Source organism: Talpa occidentalis, unplaced genomic scaffold (genome assembly GCF_014898055.3).
Source record: "Talpa occidentalis isolate TD23 unplaced genomic scaffold, MPIMG_talOcc4v2.1 talOcc4.8, whole genome shotgun sequence".
Classification (NCBI taxonomy): Eukaryota; Metazoa; Chordata; class Mammalia; order Eulipotyphla; family Talpidae; genus Talpa; species Talpa occidentalis.
In genome coordinates, this window is record NW_023605194.1 from 72,083,932 (window position 1) to 72,099,016 (window position 15,085).

The window sequence follows — 15,085 nt, forward strand, 5'->3', positions numbered from 1 at the left end:
GCCAGGAGGCGAGCGATCGCGAGCCAGAGAGAGCCCAAGGCCCACGTGTTTGGTTTTTTATATCCAACCTGGCTGCCCAACTCCACCCTCAGGTCCCAGCCATCCTCCCTTGGTGGTGATGGGATTTGTCTATCCCAGAGTCTTGATGGCTTTAGTCTGGAGTGGGGGTGGAGTCCACAAAGTTAATCCTGTATGGGATTAACTCAGGAAATCACTTCCCCCTAACATCTGGTCCCAACGAAGTTGTGTTTCTTGGCAGTTTTGCCGAGGTTTTCTTCAAGGTGTGGTACATTTTTTCTGTTTGCCCAGAAGACTGCGGTCTCCATGCAACATGCAATTTCCAGTTGATCTGTAATGCACTGCTTACTGCATGAGTAACGTCAGAGACGAATGGTGGCCCATTATCACTCTGGATGGAGTTGGGCAACCCAAAGCGAGGGATTATCTCCTTCGGCAGCTGTTTTGCAACCTCGGAAGCTTGTCCCATCTTTGTGGGAAATGCTTCCATCCATCCCAAGAACGTGTGCACAAAAACTGTAGGTATTTGAAATTGCCTGTTGTTCTAGGCATTTGTGTAAAGTCTACCTGCCAGTCCTCAAAAGGGCACTCACCCCAATATTGAAAACCCTGTAACAGTTGCACCTGGGGTGGAAGTGTTAGGGGGAAAATGATGTCCCAAAGCAAATTCCATATAGGCTTTGTGGACTCCACCCCTACCCCAGGTCAAAGCCAAAGACACTGGGAACTCCAAATCCCATCACCACCAAAGGGAAGGTGGCTGGGACCTGAGGGTGGGGTTAAGCAGCCAGGTGGATACAAAAGGCAGACACGTGGGCTTTGGGGGCTCTCTCCATTTTTGGGCTCTTGGCCAGCAGCAGCGTCCGGCCAGCTCTGAGAGTGACTTTGGGTTTCCAGGTCGTCGGATCAGGTAGGACGCATTAAAGACTTTATTTCCCTATTTTCTCCCTGAGTTGTATATTTTTCTTACATACAAATAGTGGTAGTAATTTTGCTACTTATCTTAGAGTCTGTTTTTGCATAACTTACATAGGGATTTTGCCTGTTTTAACAAAAAAATTGGACGTGAGTTTGATTGTGTGGCTTTGTGTGGAGTTCTTCCAAAAAGTTGAAAAAGAGCTTAACCAAAAAGAGGAGAACCTGTTTGCCTTGTTTGTAGGGTTCCAGAGACCTCCAAAGAAGGTGAGGAAGCTTGCCTCCATTGGCAGGACTGGACAACCCGGCCAACGAAAAAGCCCTGGTACCCTCGAGAAGAGGAAAGCCCAGGTGGAGTCTGATGAGACCAACTTTATACCTGAAGCCTACATCGACTGGATGCCACCGGTTTGCTCTGATCCTGTATGGAGTATTTCAACAAAGCCAGCTAAAAAATTGCTGTTAGTTATTTTCTGCCCTGTGATTTTATGCAAAAATAGAAAAAATGGTTTAAAAGTAGATTTAGTTTGCAAACTTTTGCTTTGCTGTTAAAAGTTTGGGATCAAGGTTGAAAAAATTTGTGGTTTTTTTTTTTACATCAGTTGAAACATTTTAAGATTTTTTTTTCCTGTAATTTTTACATATCTGCTGTCTTGTTTTGGCTAACGTCTCCAGATTTTTTTTTAAACTGATGAACTATTTTTCCTAGAGTGGAGGACTTTTTGCTTTCCACAATGGACAAATACCTGGAGAGACTGGTTTTCTTTCACACTGGAACCTGACAAAATGTTCATCTGAGACTACATCCCAACCTCCATATATTCGATCTTCATCACCATGGAAATGGTGGCAACAAGTGAAAGGGGGGAATTGTTAGGGGGAAAAGGATGTCCCAAAGCAAATTCCATATAGGCTTTGTGGACTCCACCCCCACCCCAGGTCAAAGCCAAAGACACTGGGAACTCCAAATCCCATCACCACCAAAGGGAAGGTGGCTGGGACCTGAGGGTGGGGTTAAGCAGCCAGGTGGATACAAAAGGCAGACACGTGGGCTTTGGGGGCTCTCTCCATTTTTGGGCTCTTGGCCAGCAGCAGCGTCCGGCCAGCTCTGAGAGTGACTTTGGGTTTCCAGGTCGTCGGATCAGGTAGGACGCATTAAAGACTTTATTTCCCTATTTTCTCCCTGAGTTGTACATTTTCCTTATTTCTTTTTCTCTTGTAAATAAACCTTTTATTAACCCTTTTGTGTGTGTCTGTAGTAGAGTATTCATAAGTCCCTTTAAAGCGCGCGGGTGAGGACCCACAGCCAGGAACCCGTTTAATATCGGGGTTGCTCTATAACAGCTCTATAACAGAAGTTCTGCTGGAATCTTTATTATATTCATTTGCTCAATAATATATTTTCTCATAATAATCTCCCCAAATTCCCAGGGAGGCAGATGGAGACAGTGAATGGTGGGAGCAGGAGTTGGGAATTGCGATCAAGGACAGTTAGAGATTAATTAATTGCACTTATTCCTCAGGTGTAGCCTGGGGGGGTAGCCTGGGTAGCCCAGCTTGCCCTGGCCAGGTGCTAATTCAGTTGTAGCAGGAGTCTCCTGTTCCTGTGGTGGAGGCCCAGGTCACCCCACGATGATCGCTTGTCCCCCAAACAGGCTGGACTAACCGGGGCTCAGTCTTCGCTTCAAGGGCTGAAGAAGGCTCAGCTACTCAGCCGGGGCAGGACCCCACGCGACACCAAGACCTGTAGCCTCGGACACCTGCCCCCGGGGCGTCAGCGTCGCCAGCTCGGAGCAGACGGGAGGGGGAGTTGGAGGAAATTCGCTCTCTGCTGGAGAAGTAAGGTGCCCTTTTACCTCACCTCCCGGTCCCGGTTCCCCAGGGCCCCTCCCACCTGTCCCCGCCTCGCCGACCCTGACGGGCGCGCACAGGATTGTGGGGAACGTAGTCTCCCGAAGACAGGCGCTTCCCGCCTTGGCTCTTGGCAGGGGCTTCCGTCGTCGTCTGCGCAGGCGCGGCCGTGGCCCCACTTCTTCCCGGATGTGCCGGAGGCTCCATGTTCGCTGCTGCCGCGGGCAGGTTGTGAGGGGCATTTGTTCCTGAAGTTTGGGGTTTGGGTGAAGCTGAGCGCCTGAGGATCTGCGTGCGGGTGTGGGAGGAAGGGGGAGCCCGGGCGTTGTGGGCACGGCAGAGATGAGCGTCGGTGAGGCCCTGAGGGCGGTCGTGGGGGGAGGGAGCCCCGTGGCCCCTGAACTGGGGTGGGTTGGGGTAGGGGCAGGTGGGTGGGGCGCGGAGTAAGGTTGGGTGTTGTGGGTGTGAGGCTAGAGAGGAAGCCAGCCCCGGGTTTCGGCCCAGAACGTTAGAAAAGAGGAGGCCAAGAGTATCCGACCGAAACGGGCTTTCTTGAGAGTCTGTGACTCCCCAGGCCGAGAGTCGCGCCCCACATGGGAGTGCGCGCGGGACTTACAGGTTTAGGCGACTGCTGCAATTTTGGGTGTGCATGAGGGAGGTCTTTTCTGCCGGCGGGGTCTGCTGGAGTTGTTGGCTGCTGTCAGCTTCTCTCGGATTCTGCTGGTGTCAGGTTCCCGGGCGCCTGATGTGCGGGTGTGACGAGGGGCCTGTGGGTGCGCCCTCCTGTGGGGACCCCGCCCTGGACACAGGTGAGTCCCTTCAGGTGACGCCCCTTCGTATTTTCAAGAGTTCTAAGTGCGATTGTGACGTTGTGTTGATTGTTATGTCGTGGAATTTAAGAATTCCTCGCCCACGTGCCTTGTCGCAAACGCGGAGAGTGGGTTTGGATGGACCCCTGAGTACTTTCTCTGTTAAGATCCACCCAACAGTTAACGACTTAAAGAAAAACAGGCCCAAGCACTTTCTGATGGGAAGTTGGGTGCTTTGCATTTTGGGCTGGTTTCCCCCGCAGGTCCTTTGCTGGTGTGGCCGGGATGACACTGGAGGCAGTGGTTACTCGGTGCCCTGACTGAGCCTTGTTGGGTAAGAATTTCCCAGCCTTTCTGGTGGATTTATCGTGACTGTCGCCCAGTCATGTCCCCTGACGGGCTTCCCCCAGGTGTCTTCCCAGGAGGACAGTGTCCCAGAAGGCAGGACCCTGGGAAAGCACTTTTTATCCTGTGCTTATGCACACTGATTCCCTTGGGCAAACATCCCAGGGCAAATCTAAATCATTGTCAAGGGGGGTGTCCAAGGAAATGAATGGAGGAAGTGGGGCACTCAGTACCATTTTTGGGAGTGTCCTATCAAAAAAGTACATTAGGGGTATGTATTCCTATGAAATTGTGGCCAACAATTTTGTGTTTGAATAAGCGCCTTAGAAATGTTGAAATCTTCACATTAACTATTAGTCCATCAGTATCAAATATGAGTTTTCATTAACTTAAGAGTCCATCGTAAACCTCAATTCTACCAGTGAATGGACCTGTTTGTCCTTTCCTACTCCTTTTCGCAGTGTCTCACGCAATGATTTTCTGGTCTCTCCCAGGCCGTGTACAGAGCACTGTGGACAGGAGACCCCAGGCCTAGATGCAGCTGCCTCAGTCCTCTCCTGCTGGACTCCATTAACCTCTCCCCACCACCTCCAGAGTCCTTATGCATCTGTGAGAGCAGCAGGCAATGAATAAATCTCTGGTGAGTAATTTGTTTTTCCTTAGCTTTTGGTACATTGAGTTTATGTACTTTATGAGAGTTCATCAACTGAAATGTAAAAGTAGAAACGTAAAGTTTTTTTCAAGGATACATACATCAACAAGACAAAGGTGTCATGTAGATGCAGGCAAATCACATGTCAAACATGAATGGAAATTGGGGTCTGCCCTGATGCCATGTCAGAAAGTCAGACACATGCCCCCTGATGAGAACAGACCCCTGGGGGACACTGCTGCCTGTTGTGGGGCCTGACCTCTTGCAGAACAGAGTCTGAATCTGGGTCTCTGTTTACCTATAGATGATGATGTTTCACCAATCTGGAACTAAACACTGCGTGCTGCACTGGTCTGGTCCATGGTTATCTGTCAGGTGCAGGGTGAAGGGGGAGGGAGAGGAAAGGTGGGTGAGGACCTGAGTGCAGGTGTTGGGGTTAAGGAAGCCACCTGAATGCCGCGGAGAGGAATGAAAAGTTCTCAGCTATTAATGAAGACCAGGAGTCTAAATGACTCTTCAGTAGGGGGAGACAGGGGAGAGCCATTGAGAGCAGCTCTGCCTCTCACTCTCCCTGCCCAAGCTTTTATTAAAGATATGAACAAAGGGACAAGAATATAGCACACAATTGTGTTTATGCTGATACAAATTAATAAGTTACTGCTGGAACAAGTTTATTCTAGTTAGTAGGAATCATGCACACAAGCCAGTACTGTCCTCAGAGAACAGGAGTCAATTCTGGGAAGAAGTTCTGTTTGCAGAACTCTAACCTCTGGGAACTCCCTGTGCCAGCGGGCTCAGTGGGATAGCTCCCCAAAGTCTGAGCTCTGAATTACAGGAGAGGTCAGATTTTATACAGTTTATGTGCTGAAGCTTGTCACCCCATCCATCATGACTTTCTTTATTGTTTGAGAAGGGGGTCAGGGTAGCCTGGGCTACATCTGTGGGCAAGCAGCACAACATAGGAACTTTCCCCTCCAGCAAGCAGCAGACTTTGCCATTTCCTGCTTCAAGACACCTATTGCAGGCTGACTCCCCATGCCTTTCTCTCAGGTGGTCTGGAAACTCAAAGTGCCCAGTAGACTGTTCAGAGTCATACTTTCTGGCAGTTGTTTCCACTGCTCCTTTGCATTCATCTTGGTGTAGTCTGAGTGCATTTCTAGTGAAGCTCACCAATGCCCAAAGATGTTCTCAAGCCCAGTTACACTTCTCCAGCCTTTGCTAATTAAATATCTGCCATATTTGAAAATATTGTATATGTTCTTCTGGAAACCTTTTTTTTTTTTTTTTTTTTTGGTAATTGTTGAAACATTCAGTATGCTTAATTTTTTTGCTTATTTCCTTTACTTATTTTTGGACTGCTTAATCTGTCTGACACTAACAGTAGCACTAGCGGCCTTCTACTATCATAGTCAGTTTTCTCCTGCATTCCTAATGGGTTTAGCCCTCTACTAAACCACCCTGGCCCATACCCCATCTGCCTCCCTCCCCACGCTCTCCACCCTTTACTCTGTTCCTTCTGGTAACCATTATCTTCTTTTTGCCTTGTTCAAGTTTCATTCTCACTGTGCTTTGTCTATAATTTTTTTTTTTATTATTTATATTCCACAAATGAGTGAGACATTCTGATATCTGTGTTTACTTTTTGACTTACTTTACTCAATAAAATCACCTCCTGGTCCATCCCATTTGTGCTAAATGCTACCCTTTGATCTTTCCTCACAGCTGTGTAATGCTCCATTGAGTATGTGTTCCAGAACTTCCCTACCGGTCATCTGCTGAAGGGACATAGGTTGGCTCCATGACTGGGCAGTTGTGAGCAGTGCTGCTCTGTACTTAGGCATAGATGAATCTTAGACATAGATATCTTTTGGCATTTGAGCTTTCATATCATTTACATAAATAACTAGTAGAGGTATTACTGGAATACATGGAATTTCCATTTATACGTTCTCAAATGTTTAGACCATTTCCACAGGGACTGTACCAATTGTCATGGCCACCAGCTGTGGGTGAGAGCTCCTTTTTCTTTCTTTTTTTTAAGATTTTTGTTTATGCATGCATGCAAGAACTGGGGTAAAGGTCAGAGGTGCGGGAGGTGAGAGGATTCACCAGAGACAGATTGGGGAACAGAACAAGCAGATTGACTCAAATACACTCCTGAGGGGAGCAGCAGGCAAGTCAGGAGAGGGCTGGTGTGCCGTGTGGGTTGATTCCCTGGCCGGGAATCAATTCATGCTGCAGTGGCTGCGGACAGCTTTATAGGCTGAATCTTAACCCCTTGTGCCGCCAGGGAGGCCCCAGAGCTCCTTTTTCTTTGTAACCTCTTGAGCATTGTGAATTCCATTCTTTTTTATTTGGGCCATTCTCACAGGGGTGAGGCAGCATCTCAGTGTGGTTTTAATTTGCATTTCCCTTACAGTAAGTGATGTTAACACTTCTTATGTCTGTAAGACATCTGAATTTCTCTTTTTTTTTTTTTTAAGATTTATTTATTTATGCATACAAGAACTGGGGTACAGGCCAGAGGTGTGGAAGTGAGAGGATTCACCAGAGACAGAGTGGGGAGCAGAATAGGCAGATTAACTGAAATATACTGCTGAGGGGAGCAGTGGGGAGGCGGGAGAGGTCTGCTGCGCCATGTGGGTACCTCCTTGGCCGGGGATCAAACTTGTGCTGCAGTGGCTGGGGATTGCTTCATAGGTGGCGTCTTAACCCCTTGTGCCACCAGGGTGGCCTGCCCATTTTTTAATTGGGACATTAATTTTTGTTGAATTGTGTAAGAACTTTGGTAATTTTGGAGGTTAACCCCTTGTCAAATGTGTGGCTTGCAAATGTTTTTTCTGTTCTGTAGGATGCCTTTCTGTTTTTGTGCTGGTTTCTTTTGCTGTTCAGTTTGGTGTTGTCCTGCTTGTTGATTTTGATTTTGGTTCCCTTGGTGTTGAACTTGTGTGTCCTAGTACATGTTCGCGGCTGCTGTCCTGTGGCGTGCCCCTGTATGTTCTTTCCAAAATTTAAGGTTTTGATTCTTATGTCCAGATCTTTACTCCATTTGGAATTAATTATATGGGTCTTATTTCATATTTTTGCAAGTGGCTTTCCATGTTGCCCCACACCATTTATCAGTAGGCCATCTTTTCTCCATTTAATGGCCGTAACACCTTTGTCAAAAGATCAACTGTTCACATTTATCTCATTATTTCTGGGCTTTCAGTTCTCTCCCATTAGTCTGATTTGTTTTTTGTTCCAATATCATACTGTTTTGAGTACTGTTGTTCTTTGATATAGTTTGAAGTCAGTAAATGATGTACTTCAGTTTTTCTTCTTTTTTAATTTTTTTAAAATTTATTTTTGCATAGAAGAACTAGGGTGTAGACCACACTTGAGGGGGTGAGAGGATTCTTCGGAGACGGAGTGGGGAGCAGAACAGGCAGATCCACTGAAATCCACTGCTGAGGAGAGCAGCGGGAGACAGGAAATAGTGATAGCACGCAGCAGTGATAGCACTGAGACTTAACCCGCAGGCCACCAGGGAGGCCCCAATTTTTTCTTCTTTCAAGATATTTTAGCTATTTGGAAATTTTTTGGTTCCATATGAATTTGATAATTGTTCATTTTATTTTCTTTAAAAAAATCATTGGTAATTTGCATTAAATCTGCAAATTGCTCTGGGCAGTAAGGCCATTTAATGATGTCAGTTACTCCATCTAAAGAACACAGGGTATCTTTCTTTGTGACTTGTTTACTTTAATCAAGTTTTACCCTTTTCAGTGTCCATGTCTTTCACCTCCTTTAACCTTTCCCAGGTAGTTCTTTTGGGCCTGGTTGTAAATGGAACTGTCCTCCTTATTTCCCTTTTGATGCATTGTTTGTATTGAGAAATGCCACTGATTTTTGTATCCTGCACTTTACTGTATTCATTTTATTGTTTCTAGAGATTTTTGGGTGGAGTCTTTTGGTTTCTCCAAGTGTGCTAACATCTGATCTGTGAAAGTGACCATTACACTTTTTCTCTTCCAGTTTGTATTCCTTTTATGTCTTTTTCTTATCTAGTTGCTTTATGTAGAGTTTCCAAACTATGTGAATAACTTGTGGTAGTGGACATCCGCATCTTGTTCCTGATATTAGTAAGAATGCACTCAGCTCTTCACTGCTGGGTGTGATGTTGGCTGGGGAATTGTATTACAGCTTTTATAAGATTTGGATAAATTTCATTTATTCCTCTTTCTTTGCGAGGTGTTTTTTTGTTTTTTGGTTTTTTTTAAGATTTATTTATTTATTCAAGAACCAAGGTACAGGTTAGATGCACAGGAAGGTGAGAGGATTCACCAGAGTGGGGAGCAGAACAGGCAGACTGACGAAATACACTGCTGAGGGGAGTGGCGGGCGCAACAGGAAAGGTCTGCAGCTCCAGAGGCTGCGGACAGCCTCACAGCATGGCCCTTTTTTGCGAGAGTTTTAATGATAAGTGAAAGTTAAATCTTGTCTAATGCTGTTTGGTATCTGTTGAGAAGATCATGTGGCTTTGGTCTTCCTTTTTTGTCACCTGGTGGCTACATTGATTTATGTATGTCGAGCCAGCCTTTCATTTCTGGGCGAGTCCTCCTTGGTCAAGAGGGGTGAACCTCTGGTATGTTGCAGTGTTTGGTTCGCTAAGGTTTTGTTGAGGATTTTTGCCTTTATGTTCACTGCTGATGCTGGTCAAAATTTCCCTTTTGTGCTGTCTTTGTTTCCGGGATCAGGGTAGTGCTGACCTCTTAGAGTGTGTTGGGCACTTTGCTTGGTCTTCAGTTTTTGGAAGATGTACATTTCTTTGTATTTGCTTCTGTCACAGTCTCTTTGATGATTTCTTCTCCATATCCCTGAGTGCTTCTGTTTCTTTTTCTCCTGAATGTAGCTACTCCATGCATCCAGTTCCAGTATCCTTTCTTCAGTCTGCAGTTCTCCTGACTGAGTCAATCAGCTGTGTTTTGCCATTACTACCAGTTACACTTGAGCTTGGACCTCTTGCTCAATCATAGTACCACAGGCTCCACTCCCATGTGATGTGTCATTGCAGCGGTCCAGATAGCACCTGCAGCTCTTGGAAAATGAGAACCTCATCCTGTGTTGTGTCCTCACATACGGAGTGAGTTCCTTCCCACCAGTGAGTGACTCAGGCCACCAGAAAAAGATTTCTCCTGGATTCCTGCCTCTCGAGTTTAATCTCATCTAATGTGAATTGTTCTTCAGCATTATCTAATGACCCCTAGGTGTGAACAAAAAGCAAAACACAAAAAATTATACACACACATTAAAAAAAAGATACATACCCACTTTATTTTACATTAGATTCATCATTGTTGGCCAAACCTGAAGATGTGTTTGCTCAGTGATAAGGTTGCTCCCTCTTTTGCATCCTGCTGGCCAGTGTGTGGTGACACCTCAGTCCAGCAGGAGAGAGCACTTGGGTCAGTGGGACATATTTTACCACAGGTCCAGACAGAGACTCATTTGCTGAGTAAAAACATGGAGCACACCTTCTCCTCATTTTGACAAATCTATGTTGAGACACCATCACCATGGGCTTGGTTCCCAGTACGATATACTCTAGGTGGTGTACTTTATAGTTCTGGAGGAGCGATGATAGGTATTTACTACTGTAGCTATACAGAATAGCCTCACTGCCCTAAACATCTTGTGCTCCTTCCAGTCCCCCCATCCCGTTACCATGGATCCTTTTACTCTCTCCATCATTCCCCCGTACTAGAGTGTCCTGCAGTCCAGTCATGCATTGGGTAGCATTTTTGAAGGAGTTCATAGAAGATTGCTGTCTTTTCATGCCTTGATGGTTCATTTCTCTGAGCCCTGAATGATGATGCTATTTTCTGGATGAAGCACAATTTATCCATTTATCCACGGAGGTCAGTTTGGTCACTTTCCAGTGTGGGCCGTGGTAATAAAGCTGCCGTGTGTGTCGACCTGCTGCTCATAGGAAGTGAGTGTTCCCATCTGTTGGGTACATAATAGAAGTGTAGGGACTGAATCTAGTGTTTTTGAATATTTTTAATTCACGTTTTTAAAAGACAGGTTTATTAGGGAAGGAGAAAAAGAGGCCCCTGCCTAGTCCCAGGCAGGCAGGAGAGCTGCCAACAGTGTGGTTTCCTTTTCCAGATAGCACCGAGCTCTGTGCAGACAACCCCACTCTGGTGGTAGTCTGTCTGGTAACCTCAGCAAATTACTGTCCTGCTTTGTTGAGTTCCTATTTTTCAGGTTTCTCCAGCAGTCTGCAGCATGAGGCTTTCTCACCACACTGGAGTAGCAGTGCACTAGTTCACATAGTGTCTGTGGGCTTTAAACTCCATCATTTGCAGTTGTCTTACACACTTGTATTTGCACATTGGTTCTGTGCATATTATTGGCCCCTCTTTTAATGTTTTTTTTTTCTCCCCTCTAAGCAATTGTCTTTTTTTTCCTTTTTTTTTTCTTTTTGCAAAGAAGATCTGGGGTGCAGGCCAGAGGTGAGGGGGTTGGGAGTTGGTGAGAGGACTCAGCAGAGACATAGTGGGTGCAGAGCAGGTGAATTGACTGAAATACACTGCCAAGGGGAGCAGTGGGAGAGACGGGTGAGACAGGAGAGGTCAGCTGCACCATGTGTGGTTCAGCTTCATGGCCAGGGATCAAACTCAGGCTATAGTGGTGATAGCCTGAGACACCCCAGGCTACCAGCGACCCCAATAATTGTTTATTAGAAGTGCAAAGTATTAGAAGTACAATGTATGCAGAGATCTTTGTACAGTTACCTACACAGAGGCCATTTCTTGTGAGCCTGATTCTTTTCCTTGGATCCAAGTAGCCATCTGGTGTCCTTTCCTTTCAGCCTGTAGAATGTCCCTTAGTGCTGTGAGCTGCGGTCTGCTGCTGGTGAGTTACCTCAGCGTTTGTCTTTCTGAAATGACTTCTCCTACTTTTTCTTTTAGTCTGGTGTCATCAACTTTAAGATGGGGGTTGAAGGATGTTTCAGCACTTTAAAGGTATTTCCCTTCTTCTGGTGAGACGTCCATCGTTCCTTTGTAGTTGAATCATCTGCTAAGACGACTTCTCTCTGGCTACTCTCAAGATCTTGTCTTACCTTTGGGCGGTGGCTGTTTGTGAAGAGCCTGGACTGGTTTTCTTTGCTGTGACCTGATTACAGATCATCAAATTTGTTAGGTTTGTAAGTTGCGTCTGTAAATTAGGGGAAGTTTTAGCCATTGTGTGTGAAAATACATATTATGTACCTTCTTTCCCTTTCCTTCTGGAACTCCAATTACATGTGAGTGAAACTGTTCTCTGGAGTATTTCTGAGCATCTTTCTATTCTCCTTATTTTTCTTTTTTTTTTTTTTTTTTTGTAAAAATTTATTTATTTATGCATATAAGATCTGGGGTATAGGCCAGAGGTGTGGGAGGTGAGAGAATTCGCCAGAGACAGTGGGGAGCAGAACAGTGAGATGTACTGAAATACACTGCTGAGGGGAGCAGCGGGCGAGTCAGGAGAGGTCTGCTGCGCCATGTGGGCGGCTCCATGGCCGGGGATGGAACTCGTGCTGCAGAGGCTGCAGATAACTTCATAGGTTGCGTCTTAACCCCTGCGCCACCAGGGAGGGGCCCTTATTTTTCTTTTTCATAAAGAAATTGTTTACCATCAATTTCAGTGACTTCCTTTTCCTTTATTAAATCTGAGGTTTAGCCCACCAGTAAATTTTTCATTTTACAGTCTCCCATTTTCATTTGGTTTCTTTTGTAGGTTACCTTTCTCTCCCAACAGTTTTCCTTAAGACATTGTTCTAATATTTTTGTTAACATACTGAAAAACTTCTTATGGGTGTTTAACCCTTGTCTGGTGCCAGCAGAATCACAGATCCCTTGGCTTTAGTTTCTAGTGACTGCTTTCTTGTTTTCTGTTTGTTTTTGTTGAATGTGAATAACATTTCCTATTTTTTTTTACATGGTAGTGGTTATGAATTATACCTTGCTGGGCGCCATAAATCGTATGTTGCAGAGATTCTGGATCCTGTTGTATTTTTAAGAAGAGTGATTTTGAGTCAACCCATTGGGGAAGAGGCTCACAGGTCAGGGTCCAGCATTCATTATGTACTGGTTTCCCTTCCTCTGCCAAGAGAGTTCTGTGACAGAGCTGTCACCCTAGCAACGAGAACGCCATAGGCGCAGGATCGTGATGGCCAGGGAAGCCCGCTTGAGCCCCGATGTACAGCTTTGACTGGGGCTCTGTCCTGCCGGCGTGGGCAGCCTCCTGTGCCCTGACCTCGTGTGCAGGCCCTCATGAACTGAGCTGATTACTTTTGCTGACAATTTCTGTCAATTTCAGTATATTGTGCCACAAGGACATCTGTGGACTCAAAGCTGCCAGGTTAAGAGAGACATCCCCGTCACTCAGGATATAGGCACTTAGAGCTCCCTTTCACCACCCCTCCAGGCCAAGACAAAGGTGTAACCTTTTTGTGGATGTAGCTTGTTTTTAGTTACATAGCACAGGTTCTCTGGATTTATGTTTTATCAGGTTTGGAAAGTTGTTTGGTTTTTGTGTATTTTCAAATATTTGTTGTCTCTACATGATCTACCCAACTCCAGTTCTTCGTTGGTTGTATCACCACATAATGTCCCCGACATCACTGATTCCGGGGCTTCCACTCCTGCTGATATGGGAACCCGCTGCCTCAGAGGAGGGGCGCCTCTGCAACAATGGGGGTTTCTCTCCTTGCTGCTCTATGACAAGCCAGTTGTAGCTGTGTCTCCTCATGAGGAGTTCAGCAATGGCCTTATTACATGTGCTTCCTGGGTCATGGAGTGGACGGACCAGGTGCAAGCTCTGAGCTGATTGGTGCTAAATGGTCCAGTCAGCCACAGGATTGAAAAATGGTCCAATCAGACTTGTGGGTGAGGCTCCCTGAAAGAGCATATAACATGGTTAGTGGAAGTGGAACCACTCTGTTCCAGCCTCCGAAGAAAGAAGATGGACCAGAACCCGACCTTGAAAGAAGCAGCATCCAGCAGCTGACCTCCAGCGAGGCACAAGAAGACCAAGAATCTGTGAGAGACGGGGCCTTGGTCCTGTCTCTGACATCCCCTGAAAGGAGGAAAAAAAGACTCCGTGCGTGGTGTCTCAAGAAGCTGTTTGTTGTTGGTATCGCCCAACAACTCACAAAAAGCTGTTAACACTGGGCATCTCTGACACCCCCTCTGGGGAACCAGTAGCAACCATCACTACTGGGTAGTGCTGTCCAGCAGTCCTTTTGAAAAGTGGTGACCCCCACTTTCTGGGCGAGGTGGCCGGCCACTTGTGGCTACAGTAGCACTTTGTTTGTCCAGTTTGTGAAATACCCCATGGTTGTTCCTGGAGTCCGAGGCCTCTTGCAGTGTGTGTGGGTGAGACCAGGCACTGTCTTTTGTTTGGCCCTAGCCCGCAGACCCCTGTATGTAGGTGTTGTATTGCAGTAGCCCTTCGTTTGGATTTTTGGCCTTTCTGCCTTTTGGGGTTTTTCAATGGCTCTCTAGTCTCAGAGCCCGGGCAGATGGGTGGCTGTTCCGGCCTATCCCATGCTGTCATCCATCCCCTTCGTGCCAGAGGGTACCCCTGTTTCACTTTTGTTTTCACGGGGCCTCTTCCCCTGAAGGGTCTTTGTCAGCTCTGCATGAAGATATAAAAATAACTTGCCCTTTGCTTTTAGAGTGTTTTTATAATTGGACTTTAGCTCCTCTCCTGTGTAGTTTGAGTAATTCGTCAAGTGTCGTGAAGGGAAAGTGATCGTGTCCCGAGAGCCCTCAGGTTGTTAATGTCACTGCTGGTCTGTGTGGACAGCCGAGGTTCTACTGGCTTGTTGGTTCCCAGACCCTTTTCCAGGGAAAGTTTCGAGGCCGGGACTTTCTGGAAGCAAGTATTGTGGCAAGGTGGATGGCAGTTTCCAGTTGCTTGGAAATGGTAGGAGCAGTGGGAATGGTAAGATCTGGCCTGACATTGGGGATGTTGTGAAGGTTGAGCCAGCAGTCTTTGGTCATTGCATCCCCAAAAGCTGTCTTTTAAAACCACATCTTTTTCAGATTTGTTCGGTGAAATCTAACAAAACTGTGATTTTCATTTGGACTTAATCACCTTAAAAAATTTTTAAATAGGGGCCTCCTTGGTGGCGCAAGGGGTTAAGCACCACACTATGAAGCAATCTGCAGCCTCTGCAGCACGAGTTCAATCCCCGGCCTGGGAGCAACCCACATGGCGAAGCAGACCTCTCCTGTCTCACCCATTGCTCCCTTAGCAGTGTGTTTCAGTCAGTCTGCCTGTTCTGTTCCCTACTCTGTCTCTGGTGAATCCTCTCACCCCCTGCATCTCTGACCTGTACCCCAGCTCTTGTATGCATAAATAAATAAATCTTAAAAAAATTTAAATATATCTTCATAGTTTAAAAGACTGAAATTTTGCAAGATTTCTGGTGATTATCATTCTTAGCTCATTTTTCTCCCAG

General features: G+C 46.2%; 1 protein-coding gene across 10 annotated transcripts in view; it reads left to right on the forward strand.

The window, feature by feature from the left end:
• Positions 1-2,951: 2,951 nt before the first annotated feature.
• Positions 2,952-15,085, forward strand: part of LOC119233402 (zinc finger protein 664-like) — a 37,907-nt gene continuing 25,773 nt past the window's right edge. For 6 of the 10 annotated variants that reach the window (XR_008550131.1, XR_008550132.1, XM_054690769.1 and 3 more), the window contains exons 1-3: positions 2,952-3,136; positions 3,857-3,927; positions 4,433-4,578. Coding sequence is in view for 1 of the 10 variants with exons in the window: in XM_037495701.2 (XP_037351598.2) it covers positions 4,564-4,578 (15 nt within the window). In the remaining 9 variants the exon portion in view is untranslated. Of the gene's footprint in view, positions 3,137-3,210; positions 3,594-3,856; positions 3,928-4,432; positions 4,579-15,085 lie in introns of those variants that run through there. The other 4 variants (XM_054690773.1, XM_054690768.1, XM_054690767.1 and 1 more) reach the window with 4 other exon arrangements.